Source organism: Tachyglossus aculeatus, chromosome 9 (assembly GCF_015852505.1).
Source record: "Tachyglossus aculeatus isolate mTacAcu1 chromosome 9, mTacAcu1.pri, whole genome shotgun sequence".
In the NCBI taxonomy this organism is placed as follows: Eukaryota; Metazoa; Chordata; class Mammalia; order Monotremata; family Tachyglossidae; genus Tachyglossus; species Tachyglossus aculeatus.
In genome coordinates, this window is record NC_052074.1 from 22792816 (window position 1) to 22817224 (window position 24409).

At 41.3% G+C, this 24409-nt stretch overlaps 1 protein-coding gene across 2 annotated transcripts in view; it reads left to right on the plus strand.

Moving 5' to 3' along the window:
* The window catches only part of SELENOI (selenoprotein I), a 39839-nt gene extending 16845 nt beyond the window's left edge, over window positions 1-22994 (plus strand). The window contains exons 3-10 of one of the 2 annotated variants that reach the window (XM_038750816.1): window positions 1117-1225; window positions 4638-4712; window positions 5436-5698; window positions 6317-6425; window positions 9647-9695; window positions 10146-10326; window positions 14112-14294; window positions 16587-22994. In XM_038750816.1, coding sequence (XP_038606744.1) covers window positions 1117-1225; window positions 4638-4712; window positions 5436-5698; window positions 6317-6425; window positions 9647-9695; window positions 10146-10326; window positions 14112-14294; window positions 16587-16652 — 1035 coding nt within the window. In that variant the 3' untranslated portion in view covers window positions 16653-22994. Of the gene's footprint in view, window positions 1-1116; window positions 1226-4637; window positions 4713-5435; window positions 5699-6316; window positions 6426-9646; window positions 9696-10145; window positions 10327-11367; window positions 11445-14111; window positions 14295-16586 lie in introns of those variants that run through there. The other variant, XM_038750817.1, reaches the window with a different exon arrangement.
* The last annotated feature ends 1415 nt before the right edge of the window (window positions 22995-24409 follow it).

Sequence of the window (24409 nt, forward strand, 5' to 3'; positions counted from 1 at the left end):
GTCCCACCAGAGATTTTACAAGATTGCCCGGACAATTATTTTGAATAGCAACTTATCAAATGTCCAGAAGAATCTGCTAGCAAATGAAAATACAAAAAGATGAAAAATGACTTGCATATTTGTTGCGTCATACGAGGAAGCCCAGTTTTCAAGATCTAATACTATTCACTTGGGAAGGCTTTCCTCATTCAGAAGAAAGAGGTTACCACAAAAATGCAGTGCAAATGTAGTGTCCTTCAGCCAAAATCAGTGTCATTACCATTTATGATTAACGACAAATTCTCCCAGGGAATTGCACTGTGCATAGCAGCTGTGGGTTACAGGTTTTGGCCCTGCCCAAGGTGAGTCTCATTAATACGTAGCACAGCATGACAAAACTTTTAAGAAGAGCTATGTAGTTCCTGTTTTTCTTGCTAGAGATTGCGACCTGTATTCCTCTCCCTCCCGAAGTCTGAGGCCACTCTGGATGGGGGAACTGTTCAGTAGGGAGGCTCAGTCATATCATGACTTCCTGAGGCTAGGGAGAGGCTAATTATGACTGGACCTTATCAATCAATCAGTGGTACTTATTTAGTGTTTACTTATGCACCTCAGACAAAAGTCTGAATCACTTAATAATAATAATAATAATAATGGCATTTGTTAAGTGCTTACTATGTGCAAAGCACTGTTCTAAGCGCTGGGGGGATACAAGGTGATTAAGTTGTCCCACGTGGGGCTCACAGTCTTAATCCCCATTTTACAGATGAGGTAACTGAGGCTCAGAGAAGTTAAGTGACTTGCCCAAGGTCACACAACAGACATGTGGTGGAGCCAGAATTCGAACCCATGACCTCTGACTCCAAAGCCCGTGCTCTTTCCACTGAGCCGCGCTGCTTCTCGCTGCTTCTCACTTCATCCATGGCCCTAGCATTGAATGGCTGAACTCCAACATATGAGAAGTGTGAAAATTCCTGAATTTGTGCAAAAACCTGGAATGCAGAGGAGCTGTACAGTTTGTTTTTAAAAGTTATAATTCCCCTAATTCTTGGGAAAACTCTTTAATTTTAATTTATGCATAAGGAGGTGGCAGATTTTTCTCATAATACATTTTTTTACATCATTTTTTCATTTTAGATTTTCCCTACGTGGCTGGCTCCAAATCTGATCACTTTTTCTGGTTTTCTGCTGCTTGTATTCAATTTCTTACTCATGGCATACTTTGACCCTGACTTCTATGCATCAGGTAAGACTATATCTTTTGACTCTAGTCTTAGAGTATTTGGATAGTAAGAAACTGGTGTCATTGAGATATAATGGATGAGTTATCTATTGAGGGTTTTGTAATTGAGCAATTTAAAAAGTCATTGCCTAGTGCACTTTATTATGACAATCACGTAATATCTTTTTATGGTAAGAGTTCAGAGTTCATCACTCCACTTAGAAAAACTAAAGTAATGATCAGAATTTCCTTTTGTGACTACTTTTGTCTCTTTAAAGAGCTCAGGTCACATAATGAGTATTGTTGATTGGAGTGTACTCCTAATTATCCATTTGTGGATCACCTGAAGCCTTCTCCAACTAAGCCCTCATTTCCCCTACTCTCTTTCCCTTCTGTGTCACCGATGCCCTTGGAGCTATATCCTTTGTGCACTTGATATTCACCCTACCCTTTGTCCCATAGTACATACATACATATCTGTAATGTATTTTATTGTCTGTCCCCCCTGTAGACAGACATCATGGAATGTATCTACCAACATGTACTCTACTAAACCTCAATGAATACCATTGATTGATGGACTGATTGGATGTTAGCAGTATAACAGTGCTGCCTTTCCCTTCTGAATGCCCTGAGTGATCTCTGGTTTCCCCAAATGCTCGATTTCTGCTGCTTTGCAATGCCTTCTATCTTCTTTAGATGAAATTGCCCCACTTTCCCATCTCTACATTTCTGGATTTCAAGACCATAGCCAGTAATGGGGGAGGGTATTGAAAGTTAGATGGGGTCAAGCTAAGGGCGGATTTGAAATCTATACCCTTTTCTCATTTCCTTTCACTGTTTTCCATGCACTCTGCCTTCCCTTCCTTGCCCTCCTTCCCTCCCTCCCTCATCTACCGAGGGCTGTTGCTCCTCTGAACTGAGATGGGCTCAGGGGAATTAAAAGGGTCTTGGGGATCCTGTCCATCTCACTCTTGCTCAGTTCAGGCACTGCCTTGCTGGAAAAGATGGTCAACTCTATGTTAGAATATTTGCTGCAGCCCACAAGGCCCAGAAGAGGGTGTACATGTGAATGCTGTTCATGTAATGCACGCCACTATTCTCTGTTGGCAGAGATAATTGAAAGAATTCTATATTATTTTTCTTTCAAAGTGTCCAAGTAACTTTTAAAGAAGGAGCACTTTCAAATATTATCAGTAGGGATGGGTGGGAGCAGTAGGGATGAGAGAAAGAAGAATACAGAAAATGAGTGTCTCAAAACAGAAGGAAAATTAGAGGGGATAAATTTGAGCAGCTTCAGGTAGAATAGGTCTTAACCTTACCAGTGAGTCACAGACAAATTGGGGGAAAGAGAATACAGATCTGCAGATTGCCTGTGACTCATTGTGTAAAGGTGATGGCCTCCGTACCCCCCCCCCCCCCCCACACACACAATCTAGTCAGATCAAGTCAGACACAGGCCCCACACCCCTTGGGTTTGACTCAGATTGGGCTTGGCCATAGAATTTGGGTTTATGCAAAAATCCATCTGGGACTGCTAAATAAAGTCGGCTTGCAGTGCATTAAAACATGCACTGATTGACTGATCTGTAAACCCCACCCAACTGTTGAAAAATTAATTCCCTCTTAGTTCAGAATAGGGCAGGACGGGAACAGAACCTTGCAAGGGATAGAGGGAATTCATTTTCCAACAGTTGGGCGAGGTTTACAGACTTAATGTATTGAGAGCTAACTCTATTCAGTACCCCCAGCTGGATCCTTCCTGACACAAACACAGTTCTTCCCTCCTTTGCCTACCTGCTCCCACCTCATTTTTAAAAATATCAGTGAAAATGGATAAGCAGATTCTCATCTCCCTCCAGCTTCTCTTGGTGCCTTGTGGTGGGATGTTGTTACCGAGGGGATAGCATCCCAATGAGTAAGAGGCTGCCTAAGGTATGAGGTTCTAACCCAAGGGACAAATGTCCCACCTGAGCACTGGAAAGAAAGGGCTTTTGATGTCCTCTGGTTGGGGCTAAGTGACAGGAGATCTGTAACCTCTTCTCTCGGCTCTCATTTTTCTCCCTCTTGCTGCATACTTTATCGCCTCCTTCCACCTTTAGGAACAAGCCTTTTGCCTCCACTTAATTCTTTAGTGTCATAGACTTTAGCCCCTATTTCACATGTTCACTTCTTAGAAATTATAATTTGATGAAATAATTTTAAGGGACTTCCTTTTCAGTTGTCCAGAGGTTTTGCTTATTGATTGATTCAGACTAAAATATGGAAACTGGTCAGTGAGATTTTTGGACAGCCAAGATTGAAAAAAGTGAAAGATTGAAGCCTACACATTTTTGTCTCTTGGCAAAATATGACAGAGCAGTTGCTCCTAGGGTAGGATGATAAAATGAGATTGCAGTACTGGAAAATCCACTTGGTTGCGATATTTAAGGTCATTAATAGTACCTCAATAATCTCACAATTCTAATTTCTAAGAATTGAACTTGTGAAATAGGGGCTAAAGCGTATGATACCAATGGTATTTGAGTGCCTTCTGTATGCAGAGCACTGTACTAAGAACTTGGGAGAGCACAATGCAGTGGATTTGGTAGTTACAATTCCTTCTGTTGAGTGTTGCTTACAGCCCAGTTGGGGAGATAGCTTTAAAATAAATTAGTTCATTGAGTAGCAGCAAGGATGAGGAGGAGAAATGTAATATCCCCACAAAGCAATACAATATCTGCTCAATCAAAGGCAGAGAAATGGACTGTGAATTTGGAGGTCCTTGCCTTTCAAGGCCCAGAATTCCAGGAAAGTTGTTTTTTCCAGACAGGTACATACAGCTTGGTTGAGAATTAATTAACTCATTCAGTCATATTTATTGAGTGCTTACTGTGTGCAGAGCACTGTGCTAAGCGCTTGGGAGAATACAATATAATAACAGACGCATTCCTGCCCCCGAGCTCACAGTCTAGAGGGGGAGACAGACATTAATATAAATAAATAAGTAGATAAAATAAATTACAGATATATACATATGTGCCGTGGGGATGGGAGGGAGGATGAATGAAGGAGCAAGTAAGACTGGCACAGAAGGGAGTGAGAGGAGAGGAGGGCTTAGTCAGGGAAGGCTTCTTGAAGGAGATGTGCCTTGAAGTGGGTGGATTCCTCATGAAGATATAAGTTTATGATGAGAAAATAATAATGATAAATGCCTGTTCAAGTGGGGAGGGGTCAAGAGGTGGGGTACAAAGAGAAAGCCCCTTGTGCAGAAGCAAATTGGGAAGAAGTTAGACACATTTACTTTGTTGCAAGGTTTTGGTTTTGAAAGATAAGTTAGTTGGATATCCAGGCATGTTTACTTAAAGTGTAGAAACCATTCATTTGGAAAGGATGTGTTTATGAGAGTAAGCCCAGAGGTCATTTGCTAAAGATGCAGTGGTGGTTCTTTTTGCAGCTCCGGGTCAAAAGCATGTACCTGATTGGGTGTGGATTGTTGTGGGCATCCTCAATTTCACAGCCTACACATTAGGTAAGATTTTTTTAAGTGCGCTCATTCCAATCTTAAACAAGGTAATTGTTATTCTGCCCTTTTATTAAATTGTGTTGCCCCACCAACTCTAGATAGAATGGGAACTGCAAAACAATCTAGTTGGCTGCTTGCTAGCCAAAAGTTTGGGTCCTTAAGGGGAAAGGAAAGTCTGGCCTATTTGACTTCTGGCTGTTAGGAAATTGCATGTCCCTATCTACCAATTGATTGGGAAAAGGAGGCCTTTATAGCCCAGTGCCTTTTCATTCATTCATTCAATCGTATTTATTGAGCGCTTACTGTGTGCAGAGCACTGTACTAAGCGCTTGGGAAATGCAAGTTGGCAACATATAGAGACGATCCCTACCCAACAGTGGGCTCACAGTCCAAAAGACTGAGGAGTACCATGCTGCCAGGGGAGCATTTTTAGCCCATTTTTCTGTGGTGTTTGCACATTTGGGAATAAATAGGTCTTGGCGAGGACTTTGTACCACTTGCAGTTCAGTTAGGCTGGGTTTTTTCCGACCTCTGGGGTAATGATATTAGGCGTGTTCTTCAATCTTTTGTTTCGTATTAGTTAAAATTGCCTGTTTCGGTACAGTTTGGTGAGTTGCATAGGTTATGAATGCTGTAATGATGTCTCTAGTTTCAGGCATCATAAAGGAAGGGGGCTTCTTGCATATGGCGATATTGACTTTTTCTGGGGTATGTGTATTTGTGTTCCAGATGGTGTGGATGGAAAGCAAGCTCGGAGAACCAATTCCAGCACCCCCTTAGGAGAACTCTTTGATCATGGCCTAGATAGCTGGGCCTGTGTTTACTTTGTAGTGACTGTGTACTCCATTTTTGGCAGAGGAAGGACTGGCGTCAGTGTTTTTGTTCTCTATCTCCTCTTATGGGTGGTCTTGTTTTCTTTCATCCTTTCCCACTGGGAAAAGTATAACACAGGGATTCTCTTTCTGCCCTGGGGATATGACATGAGTCAGGTGGTAAGTATACGTTTTGACATTTCAACAGTTTCAGCTGTCCTGTAATTAAAACTGCAAGTCCTTGTTTTTCTTTTGCATTGTCTGCTCTGTAGTACGAAGCAATATGTTTTCAAGTGTAGCATTTACCTGTGCTGCTTCTAATTAATACAGTTTGGATACTGGCTTTGTTGCTTTTTCTCTGGCCTTTCACTGAGCAAAGAGGTCCGTTTCTCTTGTCTGATAACAGGCTTGCAGTGAGCATGCCTGTTCACCTGCTCATTCTCCTTGGACCCTGTCCAATTCCACCCGCTGTTCTAACGCAGTTGGAGATGGGAATGTGGGTTAGAGGAGAATGTGGCTTATCTGTATACAACAAGGATACCCCAAGTAGCTCACGGGGGTGTGCATTATGTTGGCAACCACCAGAGTTTCATTTCTGTTCGTCATTTTGTCATGAGTTATTTGAAGGCATGAAAGACTTGTGACAGTATGTCGATGTAAGATTCAACACTTACTATCGCTAAGGGCACCTGATTAGATTGTAATCTAAGGGCACCTGATTGTAGAAAGCAATGAGAAGTCCTTAGACTTTCCAGCCATTAACGTCTTTGTGTGCTTTTCTCTGCATTTCCCTTTCAGACTATTTCTATTGTCTACATAGTGACTGCGGTTGTGGGAGTTGAGGCCTGGTATGAACCTTTCCTGTTTAATTTCTTATATAGAGACCTATTCACTACAATGATTATTGGTAAGAAGCTCCATGTTGAAGCCTACCTTAACGATCACCTATTTTTTACCTGCACTAGGGTTTTTACCATCCCCTCCCCCCGAACAGCCTGACAATTTTGCTTGCTCCATACAAACTTAGCAGAGTATATTTGGAAATGTACGGTAAAAATTCAGTAAGAATTCCCCAGGATCTTAAAACCTTTTTATGAATGTGCATTTTTTTTTTAACCCAGCAGCAAGTCTGGAGGCACAGAATACTTTCATTTTTTTTAACGACTTGTGTCCAATTTTGGACTAAGTTGGTGAGGTGTGATTAAGATACATCTAGGGCATGATCTCTATTTTTCCCGAAACTGAAAAGTATTTTTAGTTGTCCTGGAATAGATTAGCCCGGACTTGAAAATATGTTTTTATTTCCGTTCTGCTAGTTCTGCACAGCCATCCCTAAATTAATCTGAATCCACATTTTTTTCCCCTTGCCTCTTACCAAAAATTGGGTAGGAGTCATCACTAAGAAGAAGTTTTAGCACCTAGGTTGAAGGTATGGGGGGCGGGGTGTGAGAAGGGAGGAAAGGGAGGATGGGGGAGCAGTTATGCCATGTCCGGTGGTGGTTATTATTATTATTACTATTAATTGTTATAATAATAGTATCTAAGTCCTTACTATATGTCAAACACTGTTCTAAGTGCAGGGGCAGATACAAGTTAATCAGCTTGGACACAGGCCCTGGCTCACAAGGAGTCCACAGTCTAAGTAAGAAAGACAACAGTTATTGAATCCCCATTATACAGTTGAGAGTAAACTGAAGGACAAGAGAAGTTAAGTGACTTGCTCAAGGTCCTAGAGCAGTCAAGTGGCTGAGCCAGGATTAAAATCCAGGTCCTCTTGTCTCCAAGGCCCAGTCTCTTTCCTCTACACCATGCTGCTTCCCAATGTGAAGAAAGTCCGGAGCTGGTTCGTTTGGCTGCAAAAACAGCACTATAGGCAGTTAGAGAGGCATATCCCTGACCCGTTTCTCTGAGCCTTGACTAAAGGTAATCAGTCCAGCCTAGGCTCAGCTTTCAGATATGGAGCAAGTCACTCCAGTTTTTAGGCAGAGCACAAAAATATCAAAGCTGTGATGATGTGTCAGTTCTACGAATGCAGGACTCTCAGCCTCAGGACATGCCAGAGACTCAATTACCTTTCCCAGCCTAGGTCATCTTGAACAGCTGCTTTCCAGAGGATAAAATCCCCTAGATTTTGATGATAAAAATTTTTTGTGCCATAATTTGGTTACCTTGCTAGTGTGTAACCTGGCTGATTTAATGGTAGGCCTGTATCATCACCTGTTCAGTGTGCCCCTTGGCTTTTTCAACTTCCTAAGCTGCACTGACCATCTTTGGACTTTCTCTGTTTTTTCACGGATGACCACCCGAAGTCTATGGCAGGTCATCCAGTTTCCTGCCTGGTGGACATTGTGTTGTGTTTCTGATTAGATTCGACTGTTAGGAACTGAAGGGAATTGGTAAGAAAATGTAAACAGTGCTGCTTAGACTGGTGGCCTGGTTAAAAATTTTATATGTCACTTTTAAATTCACAGGTTGGGATTGGTCTTTGGGCAGCATCTAGATTGGCTGTTAGCTGCACTAGACTGTGTGCCTTTGGGCAGAGTAGTTTTGACTGTCCCCCCTTAGACCATGAGCCCCCCGTGTGGAACAGGGACGATGTCCAACCTGATTATTTATCCACCCCAACACTTAGTACAATGCTTAGCACATGGTAAATGTTGAACAAATGCCGTCAAGTAGACAAAACTGGATCTGTAGCACCCTACTGAAAATATTAGTTCTGTTGTCGTACATACACCTATACTGCTGTTTTTCAATGTCGCATTTATTGAATGCTTACTATGTGCAGAGCACTGTCCTAAATGCTTGGGAGAGTACAATATAACAACCAACACATTTCCTTCCCATAATGAGCCTACACCTCTCTCATTTCTCTGAGAAAATCTCCTGGTTACAGTTACGAGGGAAAACAATGTGCATGCAGTGTCTCTTCAGATCTATAGTGATCTTTCACATTTGGCACATTCTTGGTTGATTAATTCCGTCCATTTTCTGCCTGCTCTTAACTCTGAGATAACATTTTTGCCTAACAAATGTTGCATAAATTTGATTCACCAAATGCCAGTACTCAGAGCATATATAAATTCCTCCAGATTTAAATCACACTGGGCTTGATTCTTTAGTATTTTGAAGGGTGTGTAAATTCGGTTCCTTGGGATTGAATGAAGGAAAGATGACATAAGCATGCAAATCAGCAGTTACCAACATGTGCCCGTTTAAAACACCTTTGCTACACACAGCCCCTTGCACTGAACTTGCATTCTCTTCAAAATTTGAAAGCCAGGCTCAGTTGAGACGTTTTGTTAGATAGAAATTATTTGAAGTGACTTTTTCATAAATCTACATGCTTTCTAGCATGTGTGGAAGATGTTTTTATAAGTGAGCTTTTGAAATGGATGACATGTAAGTAAGAGCTAGTTTGAGCTTCTGGTGGTTTGGTAAACTGCCTTTTTTAGGTGTTAATCCAACTGGAAAATAATGGGTCTGTTGTTGACACTTAAGAGCTACATCTCCTCTAGTAAAAATGATCCCTGTTTATGTTCATGTTCAAGTTTAGAATTATGGGGAAGCCCCCAAACTGATCTACACCGGCACATATCAACAGGTGCACACTGTCCCTTGGGGTTGTTCTGCTTAAGAAGACTTTTTTTTTATAGTCAGTAAGACCCATATGAGCCTAAAGTGCCTTTCAATTTTGAAGGTTTTAATTTTTCATTTTAGTTTGTTCCCGAAGACCGCAGAGCTACCTACTCTGTTTTAGCCAAAGATGTCTTATGAGATGTGCTGTATTTAGGCTGCTTTCTTAAAGACTAACTGAAGTGTCAGTGATACTGTGGTCTACTGCTCTAAATGTTGGCATCCTAGATTATCCATCTCATTTTGGCATTTTCTAATATATTGTTCAAAGTAGAGCAGGCTAAGATATTCAGCTAAGGATGTGAACCCTAATATAAAAAAAATTACTGAATTGATCCTTTCCTGTCACTTTGTTATTCTGTATTTCCCAAGTGCCTTGTTCAGTAACTACTACAACTACTACTTTCAGGCCTTTTTAAATAGAGGGTATATTGAAACTAGCTTCCAACTTGTATTCAAATTTATAGTAATTTAGACTTTTTTCATTTTTAGGGTGTGCAGTAACTGTGACTCTACCAATGAGTTTATATAATTTTTGCAAGTAAGTATTTTTTTAATCCATGTTGAGGATGGGAGATAACGTATTTTAATGAATTCACTAGTTAATTGATATTATTATCTTTTTCCTTGTAAATTGACAGTTTTGAAAAAGGGAAGGGGTAACTTCAGAAAATGAGAGTTGGTTTTATTTCTCAGAAAGTTTTTTGAAAGAGTGGCTTTTCTGTGGAGGGCTGATGTAAAATGTAGCAGTCTGGGGAGAATTAAAGGGATACTCTTCTCTAAATTTAAAGAACCTGGTGTCAGAACCATGCCCAATCTTGCTTTCTTAAAGTGACACATAATTTTGTTTGCTAACTTCACCCAATATTGACTGGCCTACTTCATAAGGCCACCTAACTCACATTGTCACTAACTGTGTCACTAACCTTCTTGGATTAAGTGCCTGTAGACACTTGTTTAATCATTTGTGTTTTCTCTGAATTGATTTTAGAGCCTACAGAAATAACACCTTGAAGTACAATTCAGTCTACGAAATGATGCTTCCATTTGTGTCTCCGTGTTTACTCTTCACTCTTTCTACAACCTGGATTTTCTTATCACCATCCAGTATTCTAGAGACTCATCCTCGACTGTTCTACTTCATGGTTGGAACATTGTTTGCCAACATAACAGTAAGAATGTTTGTATAGTACAAAGAATTAAATTTGGATTCTATCATTTATACTGACTGCAGATGTCAAAGTTTTATACAAAATTCAGAAATCCTGGAGTGTGGTGGGTTTTGGTTGGTTTTTTTTAGGTTGCCAGGGCTTCATATCAATATCAACATTTGAGGTTTTTTCTTAAGGTGAAAATTCAAGGCTAGGCTTGTAGGAGCCTAACACTTGTCCTCGGCCTTCATATATTGGCAGGATTGTTTTCATGTATGTGAGTGTAAGCTCTAGACTGTAAGCTCGTTTTGGGCACTTAGTACAGTGCTCTGCACACAGTAAGCGCTCATTGAATACAATTGACTGAATGAATCAGTGGGGTTGAAGAGTGCCAGGTGGGACTAGGAGCATGCATTTTTGTTCCACAGACACCAAAGATTGTCCTTTGGTTTGGTTTGTAGCTCTAGCAACTCTGTGGAATACCTTGATGTAACCCAATTCCACCCCCAAACGTGTTATATTGTTTTAATGGTCTGCTAGCTATTTAGCAAACAATGCATTTCTCCTGGGAGTCTTTAAATTTTATTCAGGCAACGTAATGTTGATCACTTGTTTGAGGTATTTGGACTCCAAGATCCATCCCACAACACAACAATATCCAAATCTTGGCTCTAAATTGGAATAATGAGATTGATGACATGCCAAGACAAGGAAAAATTGGCCTTCAGGAAAAGACATTTGAAGTGTATCCAAAGGATCAAACTGCCCTGCTATCATATTCCAAAATGCATGTCAGTTCTATTGGTGACAGGGATATGAACAGTTCATTACATATACACTAAATAGATTGGCAGAATTAGTCTGGTTTTTTCACACAAGGTTTAAGAAAAATTTAACCATTTAAAAAGTTAAAAACACTCCTGCATTTGTTCCTATCAGATCTGAAAGGTGATCCAAGATTTTTGGTGTGTGCTCACAAGTAAACTGGTAAAACCCTAAAAACCAATTCCCTCAATATGAGATTTTGAAAGTAATTATTTTGCTGCTCTCTCTGTTGGTCAGGCTCTTAGAATATTATGTCCAGCCTGGAGAAATTAGAGAAGGTCCCGAGAAAATCAATAGAAACGAAATTTATGCAGGTATGTGAAAGGAATTAGAGTAAATTACTGGATCAGTACTTGACCTCTTTTCCAAGTTCATTCGTTCAATCGTATTTATTGAGCGCTTACTGTGTGCAGAGCACTGTACTAAGCACTTAAAAAGTGATTCAGTAATTGACAGAGTATTTTAAAGGTTCTTATGCGAAATTCTTACCACTTATTCTTCTACTTATTACTACTGAAGAAGAGGGAATAAATTAAAATTGCAGCAGGAGCAAGTGATATTAACCAAGCCATCAATCAGTGGTATTCAGTGAACACTTCTATGTGCAGAGAACTGTATTAAGCACTTGGGAGTGCAGTAGAGTTAATGATTATGATCACTGCCCACAAGGAACTGTCAAGTTTCAGGAGACAGGCATTAAGATAAATTAAAGATAGGGGAAATAATGGAGTGTAAGCATATGTAAATAAGTGCGTTGAGGGTGAGGTGAATATTAAGTGCTTTAGTGGGAACAGATCCAAGTGCTTTAGGCAGAAGGGAGGACAGCTAGGGAAAATGAGAGCTTAGTCAGGGAAGGTCTCTTGGAGTGGATGAGATTTTTAGGAGGATTTCGAAGGTGAGGAGAGCTGTGGATTGTTGGATATGAAGAGGAAGGGCGTTCCAGGCTAGAGGGAGGGGGCAGCGGCAAGACAGATGAAATTGAGGAACAGTAAGTAGATTGGTATTAGAGGAGTGAATTGTGTGGGCTTATTTGTAGTGGAATTAGTGAGGTAAGGGGCGAGTTTGAATAATAATAATAATTTTGGTATTTAAGTGTTTACTATGTGCCAAACACCGTTCCAAGCTCTGTGGGAGATACAAAGTAATCAGGTTGTCCCACATGGGGCTCACAGTCTTTAATCCCCATTTTCCAGATGAGGTAACTGAGGCATAGAGAAGTTAAGTCACTTGCCCAAAGTCACACAGCTGATAAGTGGCGGAGCCGGGATTAAACCCCATGAGCTCTGATTCCCAAGCCCACACTCTTTCCACTGAGCCACGCTGCTTCTCTGATTACACAAGGACAGGGACACACTGAGCTATAGAGATGAACCAAAACCTCAGTGGGGACAACAGAATTGCCTGACAATCCTGCATCTGTTCTTAACAGAACTGAAAGGTGGTCCAAGACCCTTCCTGAGGGTTCTAATAATAATAATGATGGCATTTATTAAGCGCTTACTATGTGCAAAGCACTGTTCTAAGCACTGGTATCTTCTCATGGCGGTGCCAGGGAGGGAAGGGGATATCCAATTCCAATCTAGGCTCCTCCAAGGGCAGTCCAGAACTGACCTAACACCTTGAGGTTTCCTCAAATAGTAGGTGTCTGCGATGATTCTCCCAGATCTGCTTTGGACCTGACTCATGTCAGGAGCTGAAACCACCCTGGGATTTGAGCTGGTCACTCACTTGACAGCTGAATTCCAGCTAGCCAGTGGCAGGTGCTGTACTGGATAACCAGAAGATAACTAGAATGCAACTAGAAACAAGGCACACCCCTAAGAACGGGCACATAAATATGATTTCTAAATTGTCCCAGAGACAGGGGACAAAGTCTCATACACAACACGTGACATAATGTTGACCCAACAAGACCAAACCATGTTGAACCCATGGAGACTGAGCTCCGAGGAGAGAGGATGAGCCAGAGAGGAAGGGAAAGAGAAGGGGTGAGGAAAGTTAGTGGAGAAGGAAGGAAGGAAGAGAGGGCACTAATGGGAGAAGAGAATGAAGGGCAATAGAGAGAAAAAGATGGGGGGAAGAAAGAATTAAAAAAGAAGGGAAGGAAGAAAGGGAAGAAAAGGAAGCTGACAAAGTGATTGGATGTAGGGAATAACTAGCAGAACCTCGTGGTTGCCCTGGGTGACAGTCCCCCGGGGTACTTGTCGGCTGTGTGACTTCGGGCAAGTCACTTAACTTCTGGGCCTCAGTTACCTCATCTGTAAAATGGGGATTAAGACTGTGAGCCCCGCATGGGACAACCTGATCACCTTGTAAACTCCCCAGCGCTTAGAACAGTGCTTTGTACATAGTAAGCGCTTAATAAAATTATTATTATTATTATTATTATTACTAAGGCTTTGGGGTGTTTTAACAAAAGTGCAGAGAACTGAGTCAGTAGATGTGGGGTTCTAATTCTGGCTCCACCACTTGCCTCTGTGTGACCGTGGACAAGTAACTTAACTTACCTGTGCTTTGTTTCCCTCACCTATAAAATGGGGATGAAATTTCTGTTCTCCCTCTCCCCTAGATTGAGACCCCTGGGTGGGACAGGAACTGTCTCTGATCCGATTGCCTTGCATCTACCCCAGCACTTAGCTCAGTATTCGGCAGAGAGTAAACACAAGTGTTCTAAGGTTTTGTATTTTTTCTTCATCGGCTCCAACTGGTTCATTCTTAGGATCAGATACTCTTGTTACAGTCAGGGAAATGGGCGTGATTTAAAGTTCACCCCAGCCTCATCTGTAAAAATCCCCTCTTTTGGAAACTGTTTTCTTCTTTAAAACTCGTATTAAATTAATGAATGCACCTGGTTCACGTATTAAGAAGCTTGTCTTGTGCTGATCCAGAAGATGGAGAGCATTTTAAATGTTTCAGATTTTGTGGCTAGAATTCTAGAAGTGACATGCAGACCTAATTGAATTTTATCTTCTCATTTTCAGTGCCAGCTGATTGTCTGTCAGATGAGCAACACCCGGTGCCAACCTTTGAATTGGTTGCTTATGCCACTGGCCTTGGTCATTCTTGTGGTACACTCAGGATTAGCTCCGCACAGTGAAACCTTTCTTCTCTACTCATTGACTGCTCTTGTTACTGTGGCACATGTCTATTATGGGATTCGAGTGGTGAGTGAACTTTGGAAGTAAACTTGGATTTATTTGGGCTTTTAAACACTAGATAATAGGAAATAGAAGGCTTTTTTCCCCCCGCAGAAGATGAGAGCAGAGCCCAGTTATTGGGATGGGAGCTTGGAAGGAGCCAAGGGTGAAAGTTGGGGAGGAATGGGTGAAGAGAGCTGATGTGTAAAATGGAGAGGTGCGGTAGAGGCCTTGGTGAGGAGTTTCTGTTCGATGTGGAAGGAAATGGCAGCCGTTGGAGATCTATGAGAAGTGTGCTGAGCAGTGTTTCAGGAAGATGATCAGGGCAGCAGACTGGAACACAGACTAATGAGCCAAGAGGCAGGAAGACCAGTGGGTAGTCTAACCATCGTGTTTCGATTGAACTAAAGTGGTGGCTGTTGTAAACTCCTTGTGGGTGAAGATTGTGTCTATCAACTTGGTAATATTGTGTCATCCCAAGCGCTTAGTTCAGTGCACCGGGCACACTAAATGCTCAATAAATACCATTGATTGATTGGAGAGGAAGGGGATGGATCCAGGAAATATTTAGGGGGGAGAATCAACAGGACTCAGCAGCAGATTGGGGGCAAAAACTGAGTGACAGTGAGGAGTCTAGGATGACACCACGGTTGCAGGCTACAGGGCAGGGGGAGGATGGTGATGCTTTTGAAAGAGCCAGGAAAGTTGGGAGGAGGAGATCTAGACGAGAAGATGAAAAGTTCAGGATGCAGTAGAGGTCCCGGAAGAGAGACTTGCGAAACGGGATGAGGGGTGAAAGAACCGAGAAGCGGCTGAGGCTTGGAAGTTTACTGACATGAAATTTTTGAATTCTCTGGATTTTTTTTGTGTACTTTATTCGTGTCCCTTTTTCCTCAGATTTTCTAGGGTTGCGCATAATTGTACAAAAGAAGGGAATCTTAGGAAATGCCCTGCAAATCCTTAATGTAATTTTCTAAAATGAGGTACCTAGATTCAGAAAAGAGGCTTGGGAGGAGTGTAGTAAAATGGAATTGGCCTGGCTCTATTATGGCCCATTAAATTAATCAGAGCTTAGACCCAGGTCATGAAGGGGTTCCTGAACAGTGGGGGAAAGCTGACATTGAATCCAGCCAGGCTCTGGCAGGATTTCCATGCCCTTTTGCCACTCAAATTTCAGGTTGAAAAGCAGCGTTGGCTAGTGGCTAGAGCCTGGGGTTGGTGTGAGCCCGCTGTTGGGTAGGGACCCTCTCTATATGTTGCCAGCTTGTACTTCCCAAGCGCTTAGTACTGTGCTCTGCACACAGTAAGCGCTCAATAAATACAATTGAATGAATGAATGAATGAGTCAGAAGGACATGGGTTCTAATGCCAGCTCCACCACTTGTCTGCTGTGTGACCTTGTGCAAATCACTTCATTTCTCTTTGTCTCAGTCACCTCATATGTAAAAGTGGAGATTAAGACTGGGAGCCCCATATGGGCCAAGGACTGTGTCCAACCCAATTTTCTTGTAACTACCCAAGTGCTTAATACAGTGCCTGGCCGTAGTAAACACTTAACAAATACCACAGTTGTTGTTATTAGGTTGTAGTGGCCACGGCATCAGCAGTTGAGGTGTTCTGATAAATGAGCACTTTGAGCTTCACTTGAGGTGGCTGTGTATTTTACACATTCACAGTTATCTTGGGCTTCAGGGACTATAACTCATGGAGACAACTATGTGTGCGTGGAAGTGAGACCTGAGCCCCTTCCAGTCAAATTGTCCTTGGACACAGTAGTCCATGACCTTCCCTGGACTGTATCCTGGGCCATTTTCAGCATCTATTATATCCAGTGAACTTGGTTTAGTTGGGACTATGTTTCTTCCCTGTGGCCTTAATTGGATCATTTAGCAAAAGCATGACAATGATGGTTGTGTCAGTTCAAAAGATATTTTTCCAAGCGTGAAAATAACAGCCTGAAAACAGCATGGCTTTCCTAGCTTCCCAGAGCCGGTAACCAACTTCTTTTCCAGAGGTATTCAAATGGTCCATCCCCGCTGCATGTTGTTGTCACTGAATATCTGGGAAATTGCTTGGACAGTGCCACGCTTTGCAACTTCCAGAAAAGGACAAGTTGGAGGAATGAGGTTTGGCAGTAGGGGAAGTGAGAGGATTGGATGAGGTTTGGTTTCAGTTATTTCCTAGTCTTTTACAAAACAGAGGCCCTGAGTTTGTTGGAGCCTGGATCTCAGAAAGGAGGTGTACATCTTGAGGATGGTTTCACCTGACATTCTCAAAATCAGCTGCAAACTTTCACCGTCTTGTTCGTTCTTTCCACAGGTAAACCAGCTCAGCAAGCACTTTAAGATCCTGCCCTTTTCACTAAGGAAACCAAGTTCAGATTGACTAGGCCTCGAAGAGGAGAAAATCAGCCTGCAGTCTGCAGAACAACTGTAAATATGTTGACTGCTGTAGTTTGTAAATACTTCAACCATCACCACAGAACTAAATCTATCCATTGGACGAACAAACTTGGGAACGAAATATGCCGGGGGCTCCAGACATGGTCAGTTGGGACAGAGCATATGATCAGGACTCCCCTCTGTCAACCATGTCTCCTCCACTCCCCCTCAAAAAATGTTTTTGATGAAACCAGATGACGGCGGTCTCCTTTTTATGTTAAAATATGTTATTAGACCAGCGAATTCTTCCAGGGGCATCCACTTACTAATTTTTGTTCAGAAATGGCCGTGAATTTTTTTTGAATCTTTTTTTCTTAATGACAAGCTGGTTTAGCATTCATAAAACAGTGCGTTTTTATATTTAGTGACTTAATGGGTTTTACTTATCTGCAGAATGAGTTGCAGTGGCTCCAAATGTAACTGAAAGCTAAGTCACAGGAGCCGATCACCTTCAGCAAAGGATGCCAAATTATTCCCGAAGGACCGGAACCACAAGTCACTTGTACAGCTGCCAATACTGGCTCCTCTTTCCCATGGAAATGCCTTGTCTTGATGCTGTCTCAGCTGACATTTGATTGATTCCTTGACATCATGCCACCTCTTTCCTCTGGAGTAGGTTGAGACAAATGGTTTTATAATTTTTTTAAAAAAAATTATTTTGGGATTGATAACCAAGAAGTATTTAATTTTATAATTTAAGACATTTTTAGTTGTATCTTTCCCAGGTGCAAGCTGCTTGGATACAGTTTTGAAAAGAGTTCTTGTGGACCACGTATTATATGACTGCATTTGACATGCCTGATTATGAGACCACATATTTGCTTTCAGTGAGGAATAGAGATGAAGTATCTTTTAGGAAAAATTCATTTTGGATTTGCGAAATAGGATAGGTCAACCGCAAATATCCAGTGAGTCTTTTGAGACCTATTGTGTGGATTTTTGACTTCAGCTTAATCTATCAGGTATACATTAGGAAATGTTTGCCCATCCCCCTATACAAGTTAGACAAGACATGAATGTAATTTGCCTTATTGGGCACGCGTAGCTCAGAGATAGGGGAGTATAGAGAATATTATTTGGATGTGTACAGGTGAAATAATTTTTTTCCATATAATTGTTCCAACAATTTGCATTTCAGGTGTATTTTTACCTTTTTGTATTAAAACCTTTTTTCAGTTTTCCCTTTTTTCAGTTTGGTGGTGGTGAGGATTTTACATGCCGATTTTCTTTATCTTCCCAGTGAATGAAGCTTGTGCTTGAATGAAGAGTGCATCTTAAACCCATTTTTTTGGAAAAGTTGCACTTGGAGAGAAAGGGCACGACTGTGTTTATATGTAATTAAACTTGGAAAATCATTTTATCCATAGATAATTTAGTCCATCACTAGCTCAATTGCAGTGTCCGTCTTCTGTGGGTTATTAGAAGTGTGGAATCCAGAGGCTCCCCCATGACCTTATCCTTTAATTTCCATTTGTGTGTATAACACACAAATGTGTTATATTTGTTAACATATATAACATGTATAACATATAAAACAGAAGGGAACACTGCATGGAAAGGAAACAAATCATTGCAGGAAAATGTAGCTAGTGATTCATTGTTTTCATCGTGGTGGTTGGAGATCCTGATTAGCTGAAATTACGTTTGTTTCTTTTATTTGATCATATATATGTTGTCTGCTACCTGAAACGGATAGGCTGATGATCTGGAAATAGGAGGGCCTGGCTTTGCTTTGAGTTCAATTATTAGTTTACTGACATTGTACAAAAAAATTGCTAGCGGAGAGGAGTTGGAAAGTGCTTGAATTATCAGCCACTGTTTGTGTGTTGTTATATAGAAGCAGATCGTTTGTGTAGAGGAAATTGTAGAGTTGCATAAAATATTACATTGAAAAGTAGAACCGATGAACTTGAATACAAAGTGGGAAAGTCTGGAACGTAATTGTTCTTTCCACTAAATTGCAGAGCACCAGTGTGTTCCCTTATCTGGTTTTTAAGGCATGGAGCATTTTATGGTGTTTAGCTCAAAAATGCATCTTGAGTCTTTCCAAAAATACAAAACTTTTAAAAATTATATTGCGTTTTGCTTGTAAGGGACCTACTCCTGTAACATTAAAAAAAAAACTCATCAGTTCCATGGGAATTAGTGATAAAGTGTTTTGACTGATAGCAAGGTTAAAAGAAGCCTCAAGTCAAGATGCAGTGAACTCACGAGTCTCCATTGTTCTGCTGATCTTTTCTCTGATTACGGTCAGCCGTCCCTCTGGTTGGAATCAAACCTTGGAAGACACCTATTTATTCTTTGTTCCTCAACAACTGAAGAGGAACCTAGTTGTAAATAGCTTTGTGATTGTACGCCAGCTTCCAAAGCTCGACTAACATTTTTTCAACTTGCACATGTTGTTTTAGGGACTGATCAAAGTGGAAATGTTCAAATTTTCTCTCTCCAATTTACCATTGTCAGAAGCATAATCGCTAGTGCTATCTGTTGGAAGTAAGGTTCTTCTCCACCAGTTTTCTGGGCCCTTCAGAATTGAGTGCCTTAGCCTGGCCAGGGATTTGCCCTTAATCACTGAAACCTGGGCTTTGTGTCTTTTCTCCTTATTAAGGTGACGTGGACACGCTGGCAGTTTCCTTCGAGTGAATACGGCGGTTGTGTGCTAATTTCACAACTCTCCCATTTTGATCTCATGAAAGCAATGTTGCAGGTGACTCCTGAATTCCAACCTATTTGTGTTTGGTAAATACACACCCCAAGGGGAGTCAGGAGCAAAAGTCAGGCTGTGGTTGCTTTCTTGCTACATATGCTTTGCCATTAATTAACTAGTCAGGAGTACTTTTTGTGACCCTACTTTCCAAGTTGGTCAGGCATCAACAAGGTTTTCCCTCTGCATGCCAAACCAGGGGACAGGGACAGCCATGGCTTAGGTCAGCAGTGATGCCTCATCAGTGAAAGCATCCTGTAATAGAAGCCAGTTGACAGAAAGTGGTGTGGTTTTTGGAAAGATGGAAGCAATCCCAGAATGGGGTTGGCGGGGGGCGGTGGCAGCATAAGATTGGCTCCTAACTCCCTGAATCACAGACGTTATTACAAACTGGTCGGTTTTTCACAGAATAGGGTAATGAGGGTTAGGTGTACAGCACACAAGTTTTCCTTTTTGAAACAAGACGATCCTTTTTTTTTTTCTTTTGAAATTTTACCCAACACTCAAAAAGCAGATTGTTCTAGGTAATTGTAAACTGGAATGGAAACTAAGCGATTGGTTTCAATTCTGAGATTATATCAGTGTAAATGGGGAAAACGATGGTTTGGCCAAAAAGAGAAACTGGAAAGGAATCAGTGTAGGGGGGGAAATGTATGATATAGGCTTTTCATTAACTTTTGTGTTAAGTCTTTAGGATTTTCTGTGATCCACAGTGTTAGGAGTACTTAGGTGTTATGTGATGCAGGCTGCTTAGATGCTCAGTTGAAAACAAACCAAAAAGATTTCTTAGGTGGGCCACACCCTCTTGAACACACTTTGCAATCTGAAAATGGCCCTGAGTAGAGAGGGAAACATCAGTAATTTCTTTTTAAATCATAGGGAGGTGTTTTAACTACAAGACATTGTTTTAGCTAGAAGCCTAATCAAGCTCCTTGGTCTTTCAGAGGACCCTGTTCATCTCCATTTCCTGTGTCACCTTGAAGTTTATCCGTGCCAAGCAGCCTTTTCTCCCTTTCCTCCCTCCCCTGCCCCCCTTCAATGGCCATTTTGAAGCGTTTCTTCTTAGGCCTTCCCGTTGGGCTTTATCTCTTCAGCTAAAAGGCAGGTGTCCTGTGTAGGACGTTACACGGCCTAACGGCAACAGAGCAGGCCGGGCATGTGGTGAACTCTTATGGCTTTTGCTCCCAAGAGGAGCCAGTAGTTGATCTAGAGGCTTTGAATTTTGTGTTGACAGCCTGAACTGGATTTTCAGGGAAAATCCGAGAAAGGGGAGGGTGGCCGATGAGGTGTGTTGTGTTGCAGAAAGTCTTTCTTGAACACCCCATGGGAGAATAGCCCTGCCATATTAATCACAGTTGTCTAACAACATGGGAGTGAAGAGTCTTATGTGAAGGAAAACTCAGGTTACAGTTCCAGCCTTCCCCTTCCTGGCCATTTCTTCCAGCACCACATCCCGTTCTACCCAGACACATGCTCTGTCAGAAGAACATTCCTTAATTCTCCAGAAGCGTTAACGTGTAAAGGAAAACATGCTTTATATGAGAACTGACTGCATTTAAGGCACTTTTGCATGTGGTATTTAAAATGGACCCTCTTTATGGTAATACAGCTTTTGTCAATTGTATTAATTGAATGTGAACCGCTCTGCTTTTTAGGAAGCTTTGTTAATTCTGTGATTTTTTTTTTTTTCCTTTTTAAACTTTTTAAATGATGTGACCTCAGTGACTGCTTTCTACACCGAAATGTTCAGTTTTGGTAATGTGATATTATGTAATTGCTGAGAGGACAATACAATTAATGGTTTTAATGTGGGACTAAAAATCAATTGTGGCGGGGTGATTAACTTATCCCTTTAAGGGGGGCTTGTTAAGTCTTGGTGAAGAAGAGATTCCTTGGTGAAGAAACTGGCAGTATTTCCATGATGAATGTTTTTTCTTCTCCTCTGGCTTATGATGGTAAAGTGCAGTGTTAAACAGATAATGGTGAGACCAGATAATTAGCCAGGAGAGGCTACTTTTTAGCACAAACTATAAGCAAGTTACTGCTTGCAGTAGCCAAGGTGGTTGGACAGTCTATCTGTCCAAAGGAGGCTGGTTAGCATGAATTGATTAGCATGTTATATTTGCTCATTCTGCTTAGGATGGGGAAGCACTGAAGGGGTGGGATGATAAAGGGGAAAAGGGTGTAAGCATCTTGGCTGCATCTGGAGTTCCTTGGCCTTTCATTTTAGTGGCTTTGGAAAGGTGTTCATACCAAAATTTAGAGTTTTTTTTATTGTTCACCTTGTACCATTACTGGTCATAAATTCTGAATGCTTCAGGGTGAATTCACAAATGGTTTCTGAATCCTTGTCAATAATTAAATAAGGTAAATGGCAAATAAGGACTTGGCTTGTAGAAGATTTAGTTTCTTAAGGGATCTCAACTGGGAATGATGGTGCTCATCCCGCAATTTCAGTCTGACTCGCTTGCTCCATCGGATCAGGTGCAGTCTGTTTTTGCGACCTGGATATTATTCCCAGATTAGGGCAGTGTGACATAATCCATTCTCTTAGGCAATAGTTGATTCATTCTTACAGCCTGGAGGAGAAGCCTTTCAGGGATCTCTCTTAACACAATCAGTTGCTCCTTTTTAAATTGTGCCAAGAAATCTGTTTGGGGCTAGACTCCAGATTTCAAGGGTGAGCTGACAAATTCCCTCTTTGGACAAGAGGAAAGGCGGTGAGCCCATTTTACCTGCATAATGCCAAGATGAAATATAACCTTCCCCTCTTCTGGTCCCACCCTTAGTCTGCAGGAACAGATGCCAAGCTGGCAGCCAGCTATCAAATTATTGAACACTAGTAAGCTCTCAAGATGTGGGAATGAGAATAGGTGGCAAGCCAATTGTTTTTGCTATAGAAATAGTCTGTTTTGAGCCATCTATAACATGCTGTTTTTAACCACGAAGCAGTGTTAACTGTGTTTGGAAAGTAGTGGGAAAGAAGGTGGAATCACTGCATGACAATGAACAGTACAACTCTGGTTTTTCTTTTAAAAGGCAGTTTGCAGAGCTAGTGGTGTAACATGGCTACTGATTAGCCCGGCAGCACCAATACTATCCAGACAAGTTGATGCAGCATTTTTGTGTATTATTATTGGGCTATTTATAGGGGTATGTACATACATGATATATATGTATATGTATGTTTCTACTATATTAATGTAGAATGGATGTTGACTCAGAAGCCTCTGAGCGTGTGCAGAAGAGTCTGATCAAGGTAACATCCCGGGCTAGTGAGTGGCACCCCCTGCCACTCCTCCCCGACATTCCCCTGGGCTGTCACCTCCACCTCTGATATTCCCTGTCATGTGACGTGGGACTTTATGGGATATGTGTACCATCCACACATATTCATATTTATTGATCTCATCACTGGATTCTTAGAAGCCCTTACGTTTCATCAAGATCCCTGTTCTTGCTGCTAAGAACCTAAAGGTTCCGCGGTGGGTTTTAATTGCAAACTGTTGACTGCTATTGTCAGTAAATATTTATTGTAAAAAATAAAAGCGAACGGTAAATAAAATTTTCAAAGTCTTTTAAGTGTTGTGGTAACTTTAGAATTTATATTTATTGATAAGCGATGGTATTGAACGTTTACCGAGTGCAAAACACTGAACAGAAATAATTCACAAAGCCACGCTTGAGGATACCCAGGCTAACCCAGAGCACTACAGAGATCTGAAGTCAGGTAAAATTTCAAAATCAGGCCAGATCATATAAAGAATACAAGGGACATTTAGGGACAGCAAAACTAAAACTAGAAAGCAGATGTAAGTAATCCAACCCATAAAAGTTCTTCAACGAAGCAAAAAAGAACAGAGAAAATATCCTTTAACATCCTAGTGATTAGGAAGGAACCGTCTTATCCATTCATTCAGTTGTATTTATTGAGTACTTACTGTGTGCACAGCACTGTACTAAGCACTTGGAAAGCTAATGTCTCCAGGCTCTCCCTCTGGGAACCCATTAGGATTGTTCTTCCAAGAATTGATCCCAAACCCTCTTGAATTTGTGCATATATTTGGGTTGCATAGTAATAATAATAATGTTGGTATTTAAGTGCTTACTATGTGCCAAGCACTGTTCTAAGTGCTGGGATAGATACAAGGCTATTAGGTTGTCCCACTTGGGGCTCACAGTCTTGATCCCCATTTTACAGGTGAGGGAACTGAGGCCCAGAGAAGTGAAGTGACTTGCCCAAAGTCACACAGCTGACAAGCGGCGGAGCGGGGATTAGAACCCACGACCTCTGACTCCCAAGCCCGGGCTCTTTCCACTAAGCCAAGCTGCATAATTTCCTTTGATAACAATATAACATATATCCTTTGTATATATGTATATATGTTTGTACATATTTATTACTCTATTTATTTATTTTATTTGTACATATCTATTCTATTTTATTTTGTTAGTATGTTTGGTTTTGTTCTCTGTCTCCCCCTTTTAGACTGTGAGCCCACTGTTGGGTAGGGACTGTCTCTATATGTTGCCAATTTGTACTTCCCAAGTGCTTAGTACAGTGCTCTGCACATAGTAAGCGCTCAATAAATATGATTGATGATGATGATGATAACATAACTCAATACACATTGTATAGTTGATGAGAACAAGTTCTGCTGAAGATGGAAGATTGGAAAGTTAAGCTAAACTAGAGAATGACATTTTTAAATCCTCCTGTCTCTGTGATATGGGTAGTATTCCTAGACGAGGGCATAAACAACAGTTATTTCATTTGGTCTGCCCCATGAGAGAAGCCTTCCAGGTACCAAAGATCCATCCAAACACAATTATTTGCTCATTCTTAAATTGTGCCAAGAAGTCAGTTTGAGTCTAGAGTCCAACTGCCAACGAGACTGTATTTTCCCTCTATTGACAAGAGGGAAAGGAGTCAGGAAAGTTTTGGCTGCACAACTGCCATGATGAAATGTAAACTTGCCCTCTACCTGTCAATCAAT